The sequence below is a fragment of the Danio rerio genome, chromosome 17, assembly GCF_052040795.2.
Source record: "Danio rerio strain M-AB ecotype USA chromosome 17, GRCz13ab, whole genome shotgun sequence".
Taxonomy (NCBI): Eukaryota; Metazoa; Chordata; class Actinopteri; order Cypriniformes; family Danionidae; genus Danio; species Danio rerio.
The window spans coordinates 57,612,923-57,637,500 of NC_141037.1; the positions used below are offsets into that span (position 1 = coordinate 57,612,923).

General features: G+C 40.7%; 1 protein-coding gene and 1 long non-coding RNA gene across 4 annotated transcripts in view; both read right to left on the reverse strand.

Annotated features, from left to right (window-relative positions):
- The window catches only part of atp6v1c2 (ATPase H+ transporting V1 subunit C2), a 29,631-nt gene extending 7,250 nt beyond the window's left edge, over positions 1–22,381 (reverse strand). Inside the window, exons 1-6 of one of the 3 annotated variants that reach the window (XM_087291165.1) lie at positions 21,933–22,381; positions 19,246–19,313; positions 11,506–11,591; positions 9,348–9,410; positions 7,703–7,797; positions 7,504–7,595 (exon numbers count right to left, since the gene is read on the reverse strand). In XM_087291165.1, coding sequence (XP_087147291.1) covers positions 7,504–7,595; positions 7,703–7,797; positions 9,348–9,410; positions 11,506–11,591; positions 19,246–19,313; positions 21,933–22,058 — 530 coding nt within the window. In that variant the 5' untranslated portion in view covers positions 22,059–22,381. Of the gene's footprint in view, positions 1–7,503; positions 7,596–7,702; positions 7,798–9,347; positions 10,121–10,734; positions 11,046–11,505; positions 11,592–19,245; positions 19,314–21,932 lie in introns of those variants that run through there. The other 2 variants (XM_087291167.1, XM_087291166.1) reach the window with 2 other exon arrangements.
- LOC147840079 (uncharacterized) overlaps positions 1–24,578 on the reverse strand; it is a 408,477-nt gene that overhangs the window by 70,326 nt on the left and 313,573 nt on the right. The gene's annotated exons all lie outside the window — the stretch shown is intronic.

Below are 24,578 nucleotides of genomic sequence, written 5' to 3' on the forward strand. Positions count from 1 at the left end.
GGTTTTTGTGATCATCACAGCTCACTGGTTATCATTGTCATTAAGTTCTTTTTAAGAAATGCAAAGAGAAAGGGAACATGTAAACAAAATTGGCAAAATCTTGGGCAGCAGAGGCTGAGCAAGGAGTTTGAGTGGCACAATCATATGGTGATGTTAAGGGCCAGAGTTGTCGTTGGCAGGTGCTCTGAGGCAATAATGGCTCCAGCCACAGAGTGCCTGCCATTGCTGCCTTCAACCTCAGTGCACCCGCCAGCGTGAGCACCAGCCCCAGAGCACCCGAAAGTGTTGGCTCCAGGCCCTAAATGTGGCCCTATGATTGTACCACCCAAGTTCCTTGGCCAGCCATTACCACCAAATCTCTTCACCTTGTTAGCCCCACTGGCTCCAGTCAATCCCAAAGTCCTGCCAGTTCCCTACATCCCTCCAGCCCACTTGATTCCTGCACACCAAGCTCCCTTGATCTACTGCCCCACTCAAGACTCTTGCCCTATATTTACAGTCTAAACTTCCCCACATCATCCTTGTAGCTCCACCCAAGCTCCTCGTCTTGTTGGCCCTACAAGCTCCAGTCAATCCCAAAGCCCTGCCAGCTCCCTACATCCCTCAAGTCCACTTGATTCTTGCACATGTCAAGCTCTCTGACCTACTGTCCCACTCAAGACGATTGCCCTGTATCCCCTGTCTGGTCTTTTCTGTATCATCCCTCCAGCTCCTCCCAAGCCTTCAGTTCGACCCTAAATCTTCCAGAACCACCCTGGACTCCAACTCTACCCTTGTCCTATACCATGGATTGTGACCTTTTGAAGCTGTTTTCTCTGCTTCCCCATGGCTCCATGCAAGAGCCCAAAACCTGCCTAAGCCCCTGTGGTTTGTCCCTGCAGTCCTGCCCTAACTATCTGCCAGCGTTCCTGTACCCCCTGATCCTCCCTGGCTTTACCGTGATCTCTGGTTTTTTTTTTTTTTTTTTTTTTTTTTTTTTTTGGGTCTGGCTTGGCTTCCTTCCCTCCTTTCCTTGATTTTTGTCCGTCCCCTTTTCCATCTTGTGTTATATGTTGATGTTGCCTGTCTTATTTTGTGTCGGGTTGTTTCCTGTCTGTCCTGTGTTCTATCTCTTGTTGGCTGTTCATCTTCCCTCTGTCTCTTTAGTCTTATTTATTTTTGTTTCGCTAACAGAATCGTACTCAGGTCTTGCACTCTCATTTCTTGTATTTTTGTCTTTGTATTGAATGTGAGGTCTCAGGCTAGTTCAAGCCACGTGTTCTGTCTTGTCTTGTCTTTTGGCCCAGCACCTTCTCATCCTTGTGTTCATGTTGTTTGTCCATGACATGTTGTTTGGTCTTAGCAGCTCTGGCAATTTGGCTTAAGTTTGTCACTGGAACTCGGACATCCATGCCTCATGTTTTTTCACATCATGTGTGCTTGTCTCTTGTCTTATGTTGGGTTGTGTTTACCATGTTTACTTGCAGCCGTGTGCTTTCATGTTTTGTTTCATCTGGTTAATGAGTGTTCTCAGTTTAAATGTTTGTTTTTATTTTTTGTGCTAAGTGCTCTCCTGTCTATTCCCACCCACCTTATTAAGCCAAATGTATATCCCTTTAATTTCTGGGGTCACGCTTTCCCATGTCTCTTGATGCCCTTGTCCAGTCTTGCCTGACATGCAGTTTCTTAAGGTGCAATATGTAGGTGCAAGCCTAGTGGCTGAACTAGGTATTGCAGTCCAAATTCTAAATATTGGAGGGTTTTTTTACACAGTCTGCATCCCATAATCGCCTACTACTCAGTCAGTACTGCATTTGAATTTAAACATACTAATCGGCCATTATAAAAGTATGTTATATACAGTATGAATGTCAGTATGAATGGAACTTGGACGTACACATCAGTTGCGTTGCTTCATTCCATTCAGGAATTCCATCCAATTCCATCCATCGGATGCTCACTTCAGAATCTCGCTGGTAGGTATTCATTGGGGTTCTTCTCGCACACTGTTTTTTAATATTATTCTATGAATTCGGATATACTACTTGGCTCGCATACTGTTTTTAGCATGCTATAAGTATGCAATTTCGAAAACAGCCACAGCCTTTTTGACGACGACATGGCGCACACACAGGTTGCCAGACTGATGAACCCAACAGATCGCGAGAATGCCTGACATTCTAAACTGCTAAGTTAATGCTTACTTTTGTAATATTTGAATTATATGCTAATTATATTATGCATTTTTATAACTTTGAATCTACATCTCATTTCAAAGGTGCTACTGTCCTCAGAGGTCACATTTTTGACTGTGACCATGCACATTTAGCCAGCCTTCATGACTGAAATAAAATACACTGTGTAGACAACGCAAGGTGCTGAAATATAATTGGTTAAACTGGAAGTGGGCGGAGTTGGACAGACCAAAACATAGACAGATTTAAGTCTGAGTCTGATTTTAACATGGAGCGCACATTTTCAAAGGAGAATAACTGACTTTAGCATTGTTTTTAGCATTTTCACATAGCATGTTTCTTAAACATCTGCAAAAACATGGTGTTTTTAATGAAATACAAGATTCTAAATCTCACATACAACATCTGTAACTGCTTTCTAATTAAACTGCTTCAGAAAACGATTTACACAAAAGTGTTGTGTATTGCATTTATTCACATGTTTTGCTGGTGAATGCAAAAGCACTGAATTATAACTTTGAGAGAACATTTTGTCCTCTTTTTAGTGTGCTTGCAGCTACGTGCAGAAGTGCTTGTGGTTTTGTGTATATGTGTGTATATGTCAGAAATATGAGGCCATGGTCTGGTTTCAGTCTTGCAGGTGTTAAAAATATGAGACCATGGTCTGGTTTCATTTCGCAGCTTCACCCACGCTGGAAAATTCCACTATGCTCAGATATGAAATATGCTGATTCATGTTAAGACAAAATGCTGTATGACTAGCCCATATTTGGAGTGCCTTTCTGCTATCAGCCCCTGTGTATAAATATCCCTGTCCATCCTGTGTTGTCAGGCTTGCAGAATAAACCATTCTAACTACAGTTTGGTCTCTTCTCATGTCTCCGGGTCGACCTGCTGAACTTTGCTGAATCTGGTGCCTAATATAGGGGAAATCTTACAGAACTGGGGGCTCGTCCGGGATACATCTGATCAGGTAAGAGAATTTTTATTCACACTGCCTGCTCCGGTGTATCTCAGGAAATCGTAAGATTTTAGTTACAATTGAGTTGAGAGGTCTGTGTTCTAGAGCACAGAGTATCCTGGCAAGTTTACTTTCCACAGTAAATTGCCCAGAAGGATTTGTGTCGTCGTACTCAATTAAATTTGGGTTCCACAAATCAGGAAAATTTATTAATTTGACACTTGCTAGCCTGTCAAGTTTACTTCAAACAGTAAATTGCACAGAAGGATTTGTGTTGTTGTACCCGATTAAATTTGGGTTCCACAAATCAGGGGATTTAATAAATTTTAGTAAATAAGTATTACGCACCAGCTTCAGCAATATGGGACAAGGATATCCAAAACCAGAACCCAGTGAGAGTCCAAAGCAATGGATGGATAGATGTGGGTGGGAATTTTACACTGAACCCTGGCTGTCCAATTTAGCTGGGTGGACAGAGGGACAATCTCAATGGAGAGACTTTCCTAGGGAAGGAACATTTGAACCAGGTTTCCTTCAGTTAGCTTACAAATTGATATGGGGATCCAGAATGGAATGACCAATATATGATGAATGGATATGACACATGGTATAAAATGAGTTCTATATGAAGGGATAAAAAAAAGGCATTTTACACCCAAAACTGTTTTGAAATCTGTCCCCAAACCTAAAAGCAGAAGTAATACTGCCCTTACGGCAGATAAGAGAGGCTCTCTTGCAGCTGCTAAAACCACCATGACGTCACCACCCCCTTATACGGGGCCTTCGCAATCTATCTCATGCTCTGCCAGCGCTTCTCCTACAGTGCCTTCTATTTACCCGTCACTGACAGAAATGATTAAAACTAAACCAGACCCCTCCGACAGCACGGAGGGCACTACTTCAGCTTCTAATGTGGCTGCTGTATGGGTTGCTAAACCACGAGGGATAGAGATAATTCCGCCCTCACCCTCTGTTCTGAAGGATCTCATATCTCTTTTACCAGAAGTGGACAAACCACTGCAATTTGTAGACATGCTGTTGCGCAGTTCGCGTCACTGCCAACTAATTGGGGCAGGTTATCGATTTATCCTCCAAACCAACATGGGTTCGTCCTATGACGATGAAGAAATAACAACAAAAATACCTGCTCTTGATCGCAAGCTTGATATAGTACAAACAGAAACTGTTAAGGAAGAAACAGATGATAAAAAGACACGTACTCGTATAAAAACACGCCTCGCGTGGAAAGATGATCAGGAGGAGCTCCTGACAAATCTAAAACAGCAGCTTACTAAATACTTAGTACCATACTTACTGGTCTGAATGTGACGCCACGACTGATCCTAATGGAATAATGCTAGATGGCAAAGGCCGTTTATGCCTGCCATCATCCTGTGCACCTTTTCTCGTCCGCGAGTTTCACGGTGTTACACACCGCGGCCGAAAAGGGGTAATAGACACAATGAGTTAATAGACACAATGAGTTAATAGACACAATGAGTTCCTTTTTATGCATCAATAATTTACAGCACCATGTCAATAATATGCTAGATAGATGTCTGATATGTGCTCAAAATAATATCACTAAACCTCAAGCCAAACATCAACAATTGCCCCTTCCTGAAACACCTTTTCAGGAATGGCAGGTAGATTTCACACATCTGCCAAAGAGGGGTCCTAATAAATATCTACTGGTTTTTGTGGGCAAACTTTCAAAATGGGTTGAAGCCTTTCCATGCAGTAAGGAAGATGCTAATACAGTTATCAGATACTTGACAAGGGAAATCATTCCACGATATGGTATACCATGTGCCATAGACTCAGATAAGGGAACCTCATTTACTGCGAAAATAATACAAAATCTAGCTAAAGAACTCCAAATTAATTGGCAGCTACATATTCCCTACCATCCACAATCATCTGGTATAGTAGAACGAACTAATAGGACTATTAAGGACAAATTAAGAAAGGCTATGTAACATGCAGGGCATTCAAATTGGCTCGCCTTGCTACCTGTCGTTTTAGCAGACATGAGGATGTTTCCTCACAAAAGTCTTCACGGTCTCTCTCCTTATGAGACTGTGATGGGACGACCCTTTCCCTCACCATGGAGGCAAAGGGGTACCACACTGGGTGACGGTTCTTTGGATATTCATATGAGTGAATGTGCACAACAGCTACTAACAACATTGCATGCATACTGGACTAATATACATTCTGGTTCAGCCCCGATGCCGGTAGACCCAACACACCCATTTAAGGTTGGTGACAGAGTAATGATTAGACAGTTCAATAAAATGAGCACAGAACTGGGGGACCCCAAATATGGCCCCCCGACGGATGTCGTGGCTGTAACCAGAACCGCCGTTTTAACCTCCTCTTCTCCACAGTGGATCCATGCAACCAGGATAAAACGAGCACCTATTGAATAATAAAAATGTATAAGTTTTGTACTATGATAATCTGTCTGCAGACTCTCTTTGTTTTACAGATTTTGGGGGCCCCCACATCAGCTAGCACCTCCACGCAGCATAACTACTAGAAGGATAAGCATGAAGTGGCTATGGACATTGGGACTGTTTCTCTTTCTTGTTGCTCAAGCTAATGCAGCCAGGCTGAAACGCTGGACACATGATCATGAATTTGGATGGGCAGAGGATGGGGCTGACAATCCAATTGAAATAATATGTGGTATCAATATGTAAATGAGTTTTAGCTAGGTCATATAATGTATCTGGTTGTTATGTATGTTCTGTTATGCCTCATTCAGCCAAACAAACCCCTCTTTATGCCAAACCCATGAATAAGACCTCTGCTAAATGTTTTGCCAGTTTTGCAGGATCAGAGTACCAGAATCCATATATAATTGTCGATGACTACGATCCATACCGGATTGGCATTAGAAATGGTACATGTGATGCTCTATTTTGGGTAAAATTTGGCCATGCTAAACCCTCACCTATTAGCCACAAGGTTTTTTATTAACCACTCTATTACACACCCTGTGTGTTATAACCAGACCATGGGCTCTCATTTCATGGGAAGCACTGTTAACTGTCAACAAATTGCCTCCTCGGGAGAGGGGGCCCCAGTCGACATCTCAGGACCCTCAAATGGCACTTATGTGGTCCAGGGTGGGTGGTGGTTGTGTGGGAAAAACGCCTACATGTCATTACCGGCCAACTGGACGGGGCAGTGTGCCCCTGTGCATGTGACTGATCACACTTTTATTGTGACAGCCCAGGTCCTGTCAGCGCAGCAAAGAGTTAAACGCAGTGTCCCTGAAATGAAGCCCCATGACTCTGTATGGGGTACTGACGTGCCCGAGGATTTCAAATTATGGACCACTGGTAGTAAAATGGTATTGGCTCTATTTCCGCAAATAGGTGTGGGAAAAGCTCTACTAAGAATTGAGACCCTGGACTATCGCATGGGCCTATTTCTGAATGCCTCAAAAAATAATTAATGAGGCCCAGAATAAGGAGCTGGGTAATCTACGTACCATGGTTTTGCAAAACAGAATGGCTCTAGATCTCTTAGCAGCATCCCAGGGGGCGGTATGTAAATGAGTACTGCTATGTCTACTCTCCAAGGGTTAAAAATTGCTATGACTTCTGATTATGTCCCAGACACCACATGGGGTTGGATGATGGGTCTGTTCGGCTGGGTGACTCCTTTCCTTACTATGATAATTCCTGTATGTATTATTTTCCTTCTTATTTGTTGCTGTGGCCCCTTTCTTTTACAATGTTTGATGAATCGTGTTTATGCTACCATGGATAGTATGGTGGGCCAAAACTATAAACTAATGCGTTAGGCCTTCGGCCTAAAAGAGGGGACTGAGAGAACATTTTGTCCTCTTTTTAGTGTGCTTGCAGCTACGTGCAGAAGTGCTTGTGGTTTTGTGTATATGTGTGTATATGTCAGAAATATGAGGCCATGGTCTGGTTTCAGTCTTGCAGGTGTTAAAAATATGAGACCATGGTCTGGTTTCATTTCGCAGCTTCACCCACGCTGGAAAATTCCACTATGCTCAGATATGAAATATGCTGATTCATGTTAAGACAAAATGCTGTATGACTAGCCCATATTTGGAGTGCCTTTCTGCTATCAGCCCCTGTGTATAAATATCCCTGTCCATCCTGTGTTGTCAGGCTTGCAGAATAAACCATTCTAACTACAGTTTGGTCTCTTCTCATGTCTCCGGGTCGACCTGCTGAACTTTGCTGAATCTGGTGCCTAATATAGGGGAAATCTTACAAACTTGTTTTCCAACCTCATTGTTCCCCACTATGCCACATGTAGGTGTGTCAAAATGAAAAAAAAAAGGGAAGCTGATGTTGGTATGTAACCTAATAACCTACTTACTCGCTTTTCCGCTCATAGCTCTGAATACTGGCTTTCAGGTGACTGTAGGAAGCCCTGCGGGATTTCAACTCAGTGTCCACCTGTGAAACTTGCTAACACACAAACACCCACCCACACAGACAAACATTTATACTGTTGAACATACAGCGCATTAGCATTAGCTGTTATTGTTTGAAAGTGCTTTATATAAGATGTATACTTTGGAGATGATGTCAGCGAGGGTCTTTAGAGGCTGCGCGGTGGGATATTTGGCTCTGTCCCACTGAAACCTGGTCACGTATGTAGCCAAGTCCACTGAAATATTAGAAAACACTTTATCAGAAACAGTGATCATGTTTCTTGTATTTGCTATTGATATAAAAATGTGCCTAAGCGATAGCTACACCATATCCCACAACGATATCCTTGTGAAATCTAGCAGATCCACCAAACATATAGTCAAGCCCATGGGTACTTTATTCAAATGGGTAAAAGATTAAAAATACATGACATTCATCTCTCATTAGCATAGCTGAGTTAAACTTATAGCCTCCCTGCTGAAAAATCCAGTTTAAACCAGCCTTGGATGGTTGGCTGGTTTTAGCTGGTTGACCAGCCTGGTTTTAGAGGGGTTTTGGCAACTTCCTGACTGGTTTCCAGCCATTTCCAGCCTGGTCTTAGCTGGTCAGGCTGGAAAGTGACCAGCTAAAACCATTTAAAACCAGATTGACCATCCTGGTTTAAACTGCACATAGCTGATTTTGGCTGGGCTCCCAGCCTGGCTAGGCAGGTCAAGCTGGTTTTAGCTGGTTCTCTTCCAGCCCGTCCAGCTAAAACCAGAAATGGCTGGAAACCAGCCTGGAAATGGCCAAAACCTCTTTAAAACCAGGCTGGTCGACCAGCTAAAATCAGCCAACCATCCTAGGCTGGTTTAAGCTGGATTTTTTAACAGGGCTGTCATTTTCATTGGGGGACCATCTAAATAAAGTATTGGCAGATATTAGATAGATCGTTTACTAATACCGTAATGACCACTCGCGAACATGTAAAGTCAATAGCAAACCAGGCCCATTGTGGAAACGTAGTCCCGCAGACGTTTCTGGAGACCGCGGAATACGTCCCGACGGGTTCGTACGGCTGCAGATTTTGTTTTTGCGAATCCGCGAGAGGCCGCTGTTGTGCACTTTTTCGCATCTCGGACGCCTCTCGCGAGTGTGGTTCGCTCCCGCGCTGTTCTCGTGTGAACCCACCAGAGGCCGCTGTCTGACTGACCGGATGATTGACTGCGCGACTGACCCGCCCTACTCCTTCCCTGAACCCAACCAATTTTACAGATCGACCCGCCCGCACGCTCGCTTCCCTAAACCCGAGCAACAGTTTACAAAAGCCGTCCAAAAAAATAATTTGGGATTTCACCGCATTCGCACCCTGTTACGAAACTCGTTCACTTAATTTTTGGGATTCTGTTTTTGTCTTACCTTATAGCTGAAACCGCTCTTCCTCGGACTCGAAACCGGTCGCCGTGGTCAACTCCTCTCTGCATCTCAAGCCTGCCGACGGTGCTACACGGCGAGCTGAGTGAACAAACGGGTTGCAGTGGGAAAGCCCTCCACAAGGAGGTAAGTGGTCGGCCGGCCGGCCGGCAGGCAGACGCGAAAGGGAACAGCGTCACACCGCCCTGCAGCGTTCGCTTGAAAAAAATAAACGCGGCCGTACGTACCTCCCGCTGTCCCCAGAAACGTCCGCGGGACTACATTTTCAGAATGAGCTTGAGTTGGTCAAAAGAATGCTTAAAGGTTTGGTGTTAGCAGATATGCTAATAACTTTTCACAGATAAGGATACTACAGTTTTAAGGTTATTATACCTTGTACAGTCTGGAAGTATGATTTGAGAGGTGACTTCGGGTCTTTCTGAAGTGTCCTGTGCTCTGGGGAATAATCATATTCAAGTGTTAGCATTAGTCAAAGACAAAAGAAAATAAATCATATTTTTGAATACTGTGAAATACTTTCATGAGGCCATGCTTAAGTCACAAATTCTCAAAACAATACAGAAACGCATTGCAAATAGTTCAGACCACAATGAAAATGTTTGTAAATACAGATGTTTAAAAACAAATGCAAATAGAGAAATGCATTGCAAATAGCACAGAGAACAGCGGAAATGTAGTAGATATAATTTCGCTGCTATATGTGCTAATTGCTGCACGAGAAAGAACCAGGCCTGAAATTTGTGTTTTTTGTTTTGCTTTCAGTCCGAGGTATGTTATTCCCAGATAACAACTGCTAAATAACAGAGGCTCATCCGGAAGCTTTGAATCAACTTCAAAGTGGATACACTCACATCCATATACTTACACCCACATTTATATATATATAAAATAAAAAGTTGGTGCCATCTTGTGTAAATAATGCACAGGTTAGTGTATACTCCATCAGCTGTTTCTGTCAGCTTTGTGTTTTTGGCTGTTTGGTGCCATCTTATGTCTGAATAATATGCAGGTTAGTGCATACTCCATCAGCTGTTTTAATGTCTGTCAGCTTTGTGTTTTTGACTGTTTGGCGCCATCTTGCGTCTAAATAATGCGCAGGTTAGTGTATACTCCATCAGCTGTTTCTGTCAGCGTTGTGTTTTTGACTGTTTGTCTCCATCTTGTCTAAATTATGCGCAGGTTAGTGTATACTCCGTCAGCTGTTTTCCTTTCTGTTAGCTTTGTGTTTTTGGCTGTTTGGTGCCATCTTGTGTCTGAATAATGCACAGGTTAGTGTATACTCCATCAGCTGTTTTTGTTTCTGTTAGCTTTGTGTTTTTGGCTGTTTGGCGCCATCTTGTGTCTGAATAATGCGCAGGTTAGTGTATACTCCATCAGCTGTTTTTGTTTCTGTTAGCTTTGTGTTTTTGGCTGTTTGGCGCCATTTTGTGTCTGAATAATGCACAGGTTAGTGTATACTCCATCAGCTGTTTTCCTTTCTGTTAGCTTTGTGTTTTTGGCTGTTTGGCGCCATCTTGTGTCTGAATAATGCACAGGTTAGTGTATACTCCATCAGCTGTTTTCCTTTCTGTTAGCTTTGTGTTTTTGACTGTTTGGCGCCATCTTGTGTCTGAATAATGCGCAGCTTAGTGTATACTCCATCAGCTGTTTCTGTCAGCGTTGTGTTTTTGACTGTTTGTCTCCATCTTGTCTGAATTATGCGCAGGTTAGTGTATACTCCGTCAGCTGTTTTTGTTTCTGTTAGCTTTGTGTTTTTGGCTGTTTAGCGCCATCTTGTGTCTGAATAATGCACAGGTTAGTGTATACTCCATCAGCTGTTTTTGTTTCTGTTAGCTTTGTGTTTTTGGCTGTTTGGCGCCATTTTGTGTCTGAATAATGCACAGGTTAGTGTATACTCCATCAGCTGTTTTCCTTTCTGTTAGCTTTGTGTTTTTGGCTGTTTGGCGCCATCTTGTGTCTGAATAATACGCAGGTTAGTGTATACTCCATCAGCTGTTTCTGTCAGCTTTGTGTTTTTGACTGTTTGGCGCCATCTTGTGTCTGAATAATGCGCAGCTTAGTGTATACTCCATCAGCTGTTTTTGTTTCTGTTAGCTTTGTGTTGAATTACATAATCAATAATCTATTACAGCTCAGAAAAATGTTTTGTGTTCAATCGTTAAATTTTGTGTAAAGTAGCCAGGTAATAAGCAGTATAAAGTACATCCAGGACAGTTGTTTTCCTTTATAAAGTCCTTCAGTCTAATACAACAGTGCTCCGCTTTACGTCGGGCTGCTGATGAACCTGTCAGCCTTTATTCTGCGATAACAATCTACTTAATGTACTTTTTACTCTTACATAAAGTACATTTAGTGCAATGGAAAGATTTGACAGATATTTTCCTGGAGTGTGTATTTTTCCGAGTGTATGTAATGTGAGTGTGGCCCAGCTCAGAGGAGTTGGCCTCTGCTAATGAGCTCTTCTCTGTTTCCTTCTGCTGGAGGTTTAGCCGTTACAGAGGCCGTGTGTGTTCACGCCACATTCACTCACCACCGCCGGCCAACAGACTCTCCAGGAGTTTTCCACTGAACTCGTCCATCACCTCCGCCAAACACTGAGACGTCTGACGCATCACACTGACACACGGGGACAAAATGACGGATGCACAGCAGATGAGGCACAGGGTATTAATCACTAACACAAGATAAAGAAGTGCACACGTATTGAATGTTGAACACTGAATATTCAAACAGTTGAAGTCAGAATGATTCGCCCTCCTGTGAATTTTTTTTTTCTTCGTCAAATATTTCCCAAATGATGTTGAACAGATTCAGGAGTTTCTCACAGTATTTCCTCTAATATTTGTTCTTCTGGAGTAAGTCTTATTAGTTTTATTTGGGCTAGAGTAAAAGCAGTTTTTAATTGTTTTAAAGCCATTTTAAGGTCAATATTATTCGCCCCTTCAGCAATATTAGTGTTGGATTGTCTCCAGAACAAACCACTGCTATACAATGACTTGCCTAATTACCCTAACTTTACCCTAATTACCCTAGTGAAGCCTTTACATGTCACTTTAAGCTGAATACTAGTGTCTTAAAGTATATCTAGTCTAATATTAGATAAAATAAGATTTAAAAAATCAGGTATATAATAATCCTTCATTTATTTTCTTGTCGGCTTAGTCCCTTTATTAATCTGGGGTCGCCACAGCGGAATGAACCGCCAACTTATCCAGCAAGTTTTTACGCAGCGGATGCCCTTCCAGCCACAACCCATCCCTGGGAAACATCCACACATACACACTCTCATACACTACGGACAATTTAGCCTACCCAATTCACCTGTACCGCATGTCTTTGGGGGAAACCGAAGCACCCGGACGAAACCCAAGCGAACGCAGGGAGAACATGCAAACTCCACAAAGAAACGCCAACTGAGCCGAGGTTGGAACCAGCTACCTTCTTGCTGTGAGGTGAACGTGTTACCCACTGCGCCACTGCCTTGCCCAGGTATATAATATATTAAAACTATTATGTTTAGAATTGTGTTGAACAAATCGTCTCTCCATTAAACAGAAACTTGGGAAAAATATACATAATACACTAATTCAGGAAGGCTAATAATTCAACGGCATGGTGAAATAATGATAAAATAAAAGCCCTATTTAAGTGCACTTAACACACTTAAGTAAGCTTTATTAATAATACAATAATAATCTTCTTTTAACACAGGAAAGCACGAGTGTTTAGTTCTGTTGATTTGATAAAGATATTTTAAGAATTTTGATGTGCTGAATTGCAAGCTCATCATGAATACAAACGGATAATGAAAATTGTTGAAGACACGCTGGTTATGCGTTGCATTTTTTACTTTTCACTTTGCTTTATTTAATGTAATGTAATGTGTATTTATATAGCGCATTTATTGTGTATGGCCATACACCCAAAGCACTTTTTTGGATGATGCGACGGCTGCCACAGGACAACAGCGCCAGTGCTTCACCACACACCAGCTATTGGTGGAGTGGAGAGACAGTGATAGAGCCAATTTGGTGGATGGGGATGATTTGGAGGCCATAATCGTAAGGGCGGATAGAGAGACTTTGTCCAGGACAACAGGGTTACACCCCTGCTCTTTCACGAGAAGTGCGATGGGATTTTTAATGACCACAGAGAGTCAGGACCTCTGTTTAACATCTCATCCGAAAGACGGCGCTCACTGACAGTATAGTGTCCCCTTCACTTTTACTGGGGCATTAGAACTCACACAGACCACAGGTTGAGCGCCCCCTGCTGGCCTCACTAACACCACTTCCAACAGCGACCTAGTTTTCCAAAGTGGTCTCCCATCCAGGTACTAACCAGGCTCAGCCCTGCTTAGCTTCAGTGAGTAAGCGCTCTTGGGCTGCAGGGTGACATGGCTGTGTTTTTGTATTTTTTAATTTATGTATTTCAGTTTTACTATGTTTAGTTTGCCGATGTGTTTGAGCTCATTGAGTTTATTTAATTGCTGATCTGGCAACATAAAAACGAAGGCATGGCAAAATATAGCAACAAAAATATACTATGTTCATGTTTTTGTATTTTTATTGTTATGATAATTTAGCTATGGTCATCTTTTATGTATTGGTTATGGTTGAACTCTTTTTCAACACATTTCTAATCATAGTAATGATTACTTTTCTCTTTGCCATGATGACAGCAAATTTTCAAGATACTAGTATTCATTTAAATATATATTATATCATATATATTCATATATCAATATTATATTATACATTTAAAGGCTTAACTAGGGTTATTAGGGTAACCAGGCAAGTTTGGTTAATTAGGCAAATCATTGGACAACAGAAGTTCTGTGGGTAACGGGGTTAATAATATTTACAGTTTTTACATTTATTAAAATAACAATATTTATTCCAGTCAAACTAAAAGAAAAATATAATAGGAAATATTGTAGAACAATGTGAAAAATGGTTAATGAAGCTGATCAAAAAAGCACTAAGATTGCATTTTAAATAAACATAAACACAAATAATTTCCATTAATATATACACTGAGGTAAAATGGCCATAACATGAACATAATTTATTTTTGTGGCTATAGTGTGCCATGCCCTACGGTTCAATGTTACCAAGTCAATGAATAATTTAACATGACCGGCTCAAATAATACATAATACATAATAAATATTACAAAAACTCGACATGGTAAGTACTAAAATACATGCTACAATGCTAAATGATGCTAATGATGGCCTGAAAACATTGCATATAGGTCACATATAAGTATTAAAGAAGCAACATTAACAATTCATTTAACTACATTAATTAATTACTTGTACTTGCTATATGTTCAGGGTTAGAATGAGGGATTAGTTGCATGTAATTAGGCACAATTACTTGTAATCAGTATAGTAAGTAAATAGAACTTATGTAACGAGGATACCTTGAAGTGTTACCTAATCATAACTCAAATTCACATCTGCACATGAGGCATTTACCGATACCATTCTGAAGCCTTTAGAGCTGAAGATCCAAAGATGAACACATTAAAACACCATTATTAATGCCATTAAAACACATCAAAACCGCCATTACAACAGATTAAAAGTCATGCTAATATTCACACTTGCAATGACCGCGCTATGACCACAAAGGTCAGGCCAGCACCTGAACCCAGTGTAACCTTGTCTGGAAGTCATATGGATGGATATGGTAGACCGAATGAGAGAAAGGAGAAGACGAGGGCAGTTTCCACAACACATAAACATTGCAGCCGAGGCAGGAAGATTCATGTCAGCTGCCGCCTGAAACTGGACTCCGCTGGATTGAGTGACCGGCTGATAATTGTATTGCAGCCGCTCCACTATTTCCCCACAAAGAGGAACCACCTACAAGAAAACGCATCCGTCTGATACAGTATGATGCATGTTACTGATTATCGCTGCTAAAATGATCAATTATTGTCATATTTTGGGCTGTACTGCTACTTGGTCTGATTGGAAAAAACTTTTAGAGTGCTACAGATAGATTAAAGTTATTACAAATCAGACAAAATAGTATGAGGAACTATAATTAAACCAAAAAAATGTCTGTAAAAAAGCTACAGTAAAAATCTTCAATCCGAGCTCCCTACGGATATGTACCCAGGTCTACATTTCTGGGGACAGTGAAATACATACTGGAGGTACGTCTGCTCGCAGTTTCTGTTTTAGCAAATCCACTAGAGGCCGCTGTGTACAGTTTTTTTATGATCTCAAAATCCTATTGCACGTCTTCTCACATGAATCCACCAGAGGGAGCAACATACTCTTCAGCTGACCGGGCCAGCTTGCTGTCGACTGACTGACTGACCCACCCACCGCCTTCCCTAAACCCAACCGATAGTGTTTTCAAAAGCAATCTAGACAAAGAAATGCAGTCGCGGTCACTACATTTTCAGCCTGTTGTTCTACCTGTATTCTGGAACCATTCTACGCTGCACCCTATCGTTACAGCCAACTCCGTTCTGCATCCCAAGTCCCGAGCCACTGGGCAAGCTGGTAACACCGGAAAGCCGTCCACACAGAGGTAAGTGGTCAGCTGGTAGCATGAAAAGGAACAGAAGCCATCGGCAGCGTCATACCGCCCCATATCGTTCATTTGACAGATGAAATGGAGCCAGAGCAGACGTACCTCTGGGTACATATTTTGCGGTATCCAGAAATGTAGACAGGGGTACGTAATCCACTACAATGAGCCAGTATTGAAAATCATTGTTAGCAGTTAGCATTGTTAATATTTACAGTAAATAACCTTTTAAGATTTTAGTACACGACACTTCACTTTTAGTATTTTTTTGTTTACATTGGTATTTCTATTTTTTTTTTTTTTACTAGTAGAGTTTAATGTTACATGTAATTAGTAACGTTTATCGCATTACCTCAGTGTTGTGTGTTACCGTGATGACGTTTAATGTAGTCGTGTGAAAAAAATCTAAGGGTGCTTTCACACCTGTGAATCGATTCAGTTGTTCTGAAACAGAGATTACAATTGTTACATTGTTGCTCTTTGCTCTTGGAGCGGTTCGCTTTCACACTGCAAAGTTTCTAATCGGACCAAAAGAGCTAAAACAAGTCACGTGTGAGTAAACTCTCCTCACATTGATCAGAGTGTCAGGGTTTGTTTTGCAGCGTCCCGCTCAGCTGTCAGGAGAGGTGGTGGTTTGGTGGTGTTTGACAGGGTGCGCGCGCGACGTGTCTGAGGAGAGACGCGGTGGGGAGGGGTGAGAAGGGTGCGCGACGATGCCTATTTGAGGACCGGGAGGGAGACGCAAGATTACCGGGAGATCATCACTCGTTTGCGGGCATCCGGAGATTCGCGAAACTTCCCGCCCTACTCATAATTCTCTCTTCATATAGCCGTAAGCCTATTACATATCCATAAAACACTGTGATATAACCGCGCTCGGATCGGATCGCTTTCTCACTGCAATCGAACCGCTCCAGGGTTCGTTTCAATCGAGCCGAGACCACCTCATTCAAGCGATCTCGGAGCGATTACTTTGGCGCGGAACAGAGCGCGATTGCCCTGTTCACATATGCCAATCGAACCACTCTAACTGTGCAAATGAGACACGTTCCGAAACAAAAGTGTAGGTGTGAAAGCACCCTAAATGTTTACGCATTAACATTGTACAAGTTAATAAAGTATGGTGCTTTACTGTAAATTTAAAAATGCCTCTACTGCAGTTTTACAATAAAATTCTGGTAACCACAGCTGTTCTGTAAATTTTACGTAACTTTTTTTTTACAGTGCAGGGCAAGAATCTTTACAACGTTCATGTTTGTTATTATTAAAATCATTTGTGTGCTATAGACGGATAAAAGTTATTTTAAATCAAGCAAAATATAATGAGGAACTACAACTGAACCAAAAATGGCTTTAAAAACACTACCGTAAAAATCCTTGTTAACAGTAAGTTTCATAATATGTATATACGGTAAATGACCGTAAATTAACTTCCCAGATTTCCCGGCATGACAGCTCACTTTTTATATTTCTTTTTTGTTTACATGGCTATTTTTGCCTTCGCGTTAGTTAAGTAGTTTAATTTTACATAGGGCTCTATTTTAATGATCTATGCGCAAAGTCCAAAACGCATTAAGGACGTGTCTGAATCCACTTTTGCTATTTTAAGGACGGAAAATTCCGCTTTGCACCATGGCGCATGGTCTAACAGGGTTGAGCTTATTCTCTTAATGAGTTATGGGTGTGTTTTGAGAAAGAACCAATCAGAGTCTCATCTCTCATTCCCTTTAAGAGCCAGTTGCGTCGCGCCATAAGCGCATTTGCTATTTACATGGCAGATTTTGTAAGTGTAAAAACTGAACTCTTCACTAGCAAGAAAACAGTTAAACAGAGCATCTGCATCTGCCTCCTCATTCTTTACTTTCACTTTTTACCTCTGTGGATAGGGAAACATGTCGTATGCACAGATATCCATTAGCCTATACATAATTAATTTCGTTTGTTAAGCGCAATGATTTGTTGCAAAACTATTTCTAAATTCAGTTCTAATTTCCAGCAAACGAATAAATGAACAATAATAACGAAGTGTGTTAAAAAAGTGAGTTATTTCCCAATATACATGCTCCATATGGTCTGAAACCTGACAGGTGGACAAATCTAAGCTTGTTTTTAATAAAACAAATACAAATATGCAGATAATAAATAATACTGCTAATAATAATAACATTATACAAAAGCAAATTGTTATGAATAAACTGAAAAAGCCCTTCGAGATGAAGAAGACATGGAGGCGGTGGTGTTTATATTGATGTAGGCTAGAAAATAAGAATTTTTGTAATATTTTAATTCTTTTTCATATGTAAAGTTATTTGCTTATTGCTGTACATCCTGTGTATATTCAGCAATGTTTAAGCTAGGCACACAAATAATGCGCTATGGGCTGGACTTTAGACCGGCTTTGATCTGTTCTTTTGTGCAGTCTATTATAGTTTCTCAAAATAGCAACGCTCCAGCAATGCACCTCAACACACCTCCTATATAGACCAGAACGCCTATGGGCGCACATATGAGCACAAATGCATTTGCTATTTAAACAGCGTGCTGCAAATGTCAAAACAACTCTTGGGTCGAGCTGAAACTAGCAAACAACAATTGGGTCACGCCTTGCGCCGCATTGTGCCGGGTGTATGATAGGGCCCATTGTGCTGATGACTATTGTTTACCACATTACATCAGTGTCATGTGTGTTACCATGATGCCGTTTAATATTAGTCATCTAAAAATACTTAAAATGTTGATGTATTACCATTGTATAAATTAATAAAATATGGTAGCTTTCTGTACTTCTAGAAATGCCTCTAACGTATTTTAACTGTACAATTCTACAAATTTTTATTGTAAATTTTATGCAATTTTTTTGCAGTGCAGGCCCAGACTTTTACAATATTCATTCATTCATTGTCTTTTCGGCTTAGTGCCTTTATTAATCCGGGGTTGCCACAGCAGAATGAACCGCCAACTTATCCAGCACATGTTTTAAGCAGTGGATGCCCTTCCAGCTGCAACCCATCTCTGGGAAACATCCACGCACACTCAATCACACCCATACATTACGGATAATTTAGCCTACTCAATTCACCTGTAATGCATGTCTTTTGGACTGTAAGGGAAACCGGAGCACCCGGAGGAAACCCACGCGAAAGCAGGGAGAACATGCAAACTCCACACAAAAAAGCCAACTGACCCAGCTGAGACTCGAAACAGTGACCTTCTTGCTGTGAGGCGACAGCACTACCTACTGCGCCACTGCATCACCTACAACATTCATGTTTGTTCTTATCATTTCTTGACAATTAGGTGAAATATTAAGCTAATATCTTATTTTATATCATCTTTTTCAGAATATTGCACTTTCCTGGTAACTAAACACTTCTCTATATGATTTAGCAGCTTACACACATTTTTATTCCTATAGACAGCATAAATAGGCAGAACGGCATATTCAGTAGGATATAACTTTGCGATCCATCCTGTTGTTTACATCGAAGCATCTGCAAAATGTCTGTGTATATACAGGTAACTAATCCAACTTTACATATAAGAGCAAAACATCTACATTGTATATCAGCTCTGTGACATTAATAAAGAGGCAGGGGGTGTTTATCTGACTCAAGATTTTGAGGACAATTAGGAAATGATTGATTATTATTATTATTATTTTAATATTTCTCCCACAAAAAAAAAAAAAGTGATGGTGAGTTTACTGCAGCAATGCTTACCCCTCTGTGAATGAGTCCAGTCGGGACAGGTCATCAGAAAGGCCCAGCAGCACATCCAGCGTTCCCACCTTCACAAACATCACAAAAGGCAAACCCCTGATGAGGGTTCAGTCCTGATCATCAGTCAGAAATTTTGATTAAATGTTTTATTTTTTCATTCTGGTATTACTATTGCTATTATCACTAGTAGGCTACTACTATTAATTTTATAATTATGGCTGTGTAAATAACTAACATACAGTTTTCAAAAATACTGAAAATGCTTTATTTCCATTACATTTTGGCACCAGGCACTTTTTAAAAAATAAATCAAAAATCACAAAGAATGAAGAAACAGAAGTAAGCGCAGACAGTTATAAACTGTGCAAGCAGAAAATCCTGTGTTGATGAAGCAGAATATGGAGCTCTGTGTGCTGTAGAGGCTGTTCAGCAGCTGCCGCAGGCTCCACTCAGTGTCCACAGTGTGCAATACATTTTAACCACATCCAAACACTTCTTAGTCTTGGATAGTGAAACGGATGTAAAAACCACGACACAGAGAAGTAATTTAATTATGTTAGAGCGTAAATAAACTCTTTAAAGCCAAAACAACATTACGCACACATATTAATGCCGCTGTTTTGTGTCGGTTAAATCAGTTGATTGTTGAAATTTTATTTTTTAACCCAACTGGTTGAATTATTAATAAATAACCTAAAAAAGGTAAAAAAAAAAAACAAAAAAAAAAAACAACAAAGCATCAAATATGTTTAACTCATTTTTCAACATTTTAACATCAATGTTCAACATTTTTTAGAGTGTACAGTTTGTGTTCATTGAAAAGTAAGAGTGATTAATAAATCCAAGTGAAACAGTCTCTCATAAGGGATGTTGCATCTTCAGTTTCGGCCTCAGGCTCACTTTGCACTAACACTACAATCGTACCTAGCCAAAGCTCAAACGAACCGTGCCCTGGCACACCAACCAGGCTAGGGCTGGCCAACTTAACATAATAAGTTGTCTGATATCTACACAGCACGTACAATATGTGGCTAAAGCAAGTAAAAGAGTTCGCCAGAAACTCTTTATGAAACTCAGTTTCATATGCTCATTTATAGCCACAGGAGCTACCCCTGGAATAAAAAGCTCCCTTTTGACCATATTTGGAAGGGTCATGATGTTAAATATTAATAATATTGAATATTATTACGAACGAACCATGCTATGGCGAACCAACCGGGCCAGGGCTAGCCAACTGAACCACACCTGGGCCTGATTCGAAGCACTCACACTAATCAAGCAAATAAGGAAATGGGGTCAAACATGGCCAGGCATGGTTTAGATAGCCTAGTGTGAGTACACCCTAACGCATGGTTTATACTTCTGCGTCAAGTGATCGGCGTGACCCACGGTGCATGCAACGCGCGTAGCTGTGCATTTATACTTCTGCTGCTGTTTCTGCTGTTCTGCAATAACACTTCTGAAACGCTAGTTGGCAGTAAGGTGTTAATGCTCCTCTGTGTCGAGTTTCTTCGCTGGTGTTTTGTTTTTTCTGAACGCTTCCTTAATGTACAAGTGGTTCAAACTCGCTCATTTTGAGGCAGGAACCGGCGGACGTGCAACAACTTTAACTATGAGGTAAACACAAAACAAAACTTTCCATCCGGAGATCCTTCACAGGTCTCCACACTTGTAAACAATCGCTCCATCGGGCTTGCTCTCGGTCCCGCCCACACTCGTCAGGTCTACCAAGGAGACCAATCACAGAGCTTGCGTTATGCGTCGTTGCGACGTGCGGTTACATTTTTTGAGAGGTGTGCATCAGCGACGCCGACGGACACGGCGAGGGCTACGTGTGCGCTTGACGCATAAGTATAAATCAGCCTTAATGGTGCATTCACACAGGGCTTGACAGAGGGCGTGTCTAAAGTTGGGGCTGACGCGATCATCATAGCAGCATCAGCCAGCGAAACTAGTCAGCAATCGGCTACTGTCTAAGCTGGTGTATTTGCATGCAGTGATCTGATTGACTGACGCTTCCCTTGGTGCTTAAAAAGTTGAGAATGTCCCAACTTCTGCAGGGAGCAACGCCTCTGAAGAGGCACTGACGGATCCACAATGCAGTTCAGCAACGCCTGACGTCACCCATTCAAAGTGAATAGGAAGCATTAAAGCTAACACCCCGTGTAAATGAGGCATTAAAGGTGCCACACAGTGCAATAATTCAATGTTTTCTGATATCTACACATTACGTACAATATGTGGCTAAATCGAGTAAAAGAGTTAGCCAGAAACAGTTTCATATGCTAATTTATAGCCACAGGAGCTACCCCTGGAATGAAAAGCTCCGTTTTGACCATATTTGGAAGGGTCATGATGTTAAATATGAATGGGAAGTGCTGACGCTGACGCCCAGTGTGAATGGGGCTTAAGACAATGGATTTACTCACTTTTTCATGTAAGTCAAGATGTTGCTTTTAAGACACCAGGTTTACTCAGTTTTTACAAGTAAAGTCAACTTGTCAGTTTTAAGAATTTTTCTAGTCATCTTGTCGATTTATAGACAACAGGTTCCCTTTCTTTCAAGAAAAGTCAACTGATCGATTTAAATTATTTACTTTATTTAGTAAATAATTATGTTTTACAGTGTAGTGAAACACCTGTGATCCTCCAGAGGTGTGCGTGTGCATGTGTGTGTGTTTTCTTACCTTGAGCTCTGGGATGTGCATTCTGCAGCTGGCGCTCTGACCGTTTTTGGCTACGACCCGTTTGAGTTTCTCCACAGACTGACAGCTGATTTTATCCAGAGGAACCGAGATCAGCCAAAACTCCATCACGCTCGTCCTGTGCTGTGTGTTTTACGGTTATGAGGAGCATCGGCTGCTTGCTGACTGTATCGCCGACTACAGTGTCTGACAAGATTGGGTTTCTCAGACAGACGAGCACAATTCTCATGTTCTGGAGACACTAAAGATTTATGACGAGAGTAAACGCGGTAAACCCTCATCAAGGTTTAACATCCTCACAGGTGCTGCCTTCATCTTCAGGGAAATTACATGACATTGATTCAAGCATTTAACATCACCAGAAGAACATTCAGTACACTGGAGGATAAAGAAACAGTACTGTAGCTCCAGTCAAACTCAGGTTTATTGTCAAGTCTAACACATGTACAGACATACAGGGAATTAAAATGATGTTACTCTCAGACCCTGAGTGCGTACAAATAACAAAAACACTACCAGAGGAATGTAAATAATACTGCTGGCAAAAGATTATTTGCATCCTAAATAAAAGTGTTTTGACATGATATGTGTGTGTGTAATATATATATATATATTATATAATATATATATTTATTATATTTATTATTTTTATATATAATATATATTTATATATTTATTTATTTATTATTTATATGTGATACACACACATAGATAGAAACCAGACTAGGCCTATACAAAAATGTTATATATAGATATTTAAATTATATATATAGTTTTGTGGATATATATATATATATATATATATATATATATATATATATATATATATATATATATATATAGTTCTGTCTGGATCTTGAATCTGATTGGCTGATACCCGTGATAGATTTAAGTAATATCAGCATCAGTACAGCCTCTTTACTTTTTGTGTATTACTCCGCCCACATACAGCCAGCAACAAGCAGGCTAAAGTTTGACAACAAAAATACAACAAAATATACTTTTGAGGCTTTTTTAGTCAAGAATGTGGTTGTTTAGATTGAAACTATGCAGTTTATTTGTAAGAATAGTGCCTATTTTAAAATATTTACAATTTCTGAGAGTTCGGCAATGACCAAAGACGGTTGACATTATCTATCTATGACGGTATGACATTATCAGAACCGCATAATAGACCCTTGCTCAGTGTGTTCTCTTGAGCGTGAATAAAAAGCTGAAAAAGGGAAGCCTCGTGATTTTTAAGGTGGACCGGATAAAGTCAATAAGAAGCTGCGAATAGGAAGCTCGATTCAGCCTTGTCCCTCCTTATCGCAAACACAACAGCAATCTGGTGAGATATCTCTGTAGACTGATGGCATTTCACGTCATGTTCAGCCTTATGATCTTAAAATGTGAGCAAAATTTGCTGTTTTGTCATCATTTTAAGGGGGTCACACACCAGAAGCGCCGCTTCACATTACGCTACAGAGAATCATTCAAACACTATCTCTAAAGTGATGTTGGTGAATTAGTAACGGCTTCTGCTGTTCTGACGTCGGCTGCAGATGTGAATGAACTGCGGAAGAAAGTAGTTCCTCATACAAAAGGGTTTTAGACTCTCTGTGTTTGATTTTCTTTTTTATGTACAAGATTGTGCCGTCGAACTGTTGTATTAACGCAATATCACACGAGTAGCAGTTTGCTGTGGCTGTATATCAGCACTGGTGGGTTGCTAAGACAACGCACGCCTCCCACCAGTGCTGATATACAGCCATATCACACTGCTACTCCTGTGATATTGCTCATATATTTATATATTTATATACTGTATATACTCGTAGCAGTGCGATAAGGCTGTATATTGGCACTGCTGGCAGCCGTGCTTTGGCTCGACGCCGCAAGCCGAGTGCCTTAGTGTCCCACCAGTGCCGATATAATCATACTGCTATGAGTGTGATATTGCGTTTTTACAACAGTTTAATGACATAATCGTGTATATAAAAAAGAAAATCAAACACGGAGAGTCCAAAAATCCATTTGTATTGGGAACTACTTTCTTCCGCCGTTCATTCACATCTGCAGCTGTTGTCAGAACAGCAGAAGCCATTACTAATTCATCAACGTCACTTTAGAGCGACTGTTTAATGATTCTCTATAGCGTAATGGCTGAAGTGATGACAAAACAGCTGATTTTGCTCACAGTTTAAGATTATAAGGCTGAACGGCATGAAATGCCATCAGTCTACAGAGATTTTCCAGTATTTCTCTGTTGCAATTGGGAGATCACAATAATGCACCCCAAAGAAGCCAAAGCAAAGCAAACACAAGCAGATTACTGTGGTATAAATACAGCACAACAACATACAAAAGAGAGAAAGCGACTTAGAAAGTCACTTACTTGTTTTACATTGATTTCAGTAGTTACACTTACTTACACTTTTCTTTACAGTTTTCTCTCCTCTAAGGGCTTCTTTTGCGGTCTCTGTTGCCATAATTTTAATGATCATATTTATAATCGATTGATAACATTGAGTGTGCTTAATCTGTTGTTCATCTTAAATAAAAACAGTTCAGAATACAATTAACAACACAAAATAAAAGGTTTGCATGTATGCCTGAGGTCATTCATGTTTGCTGTGAATTCTGTCA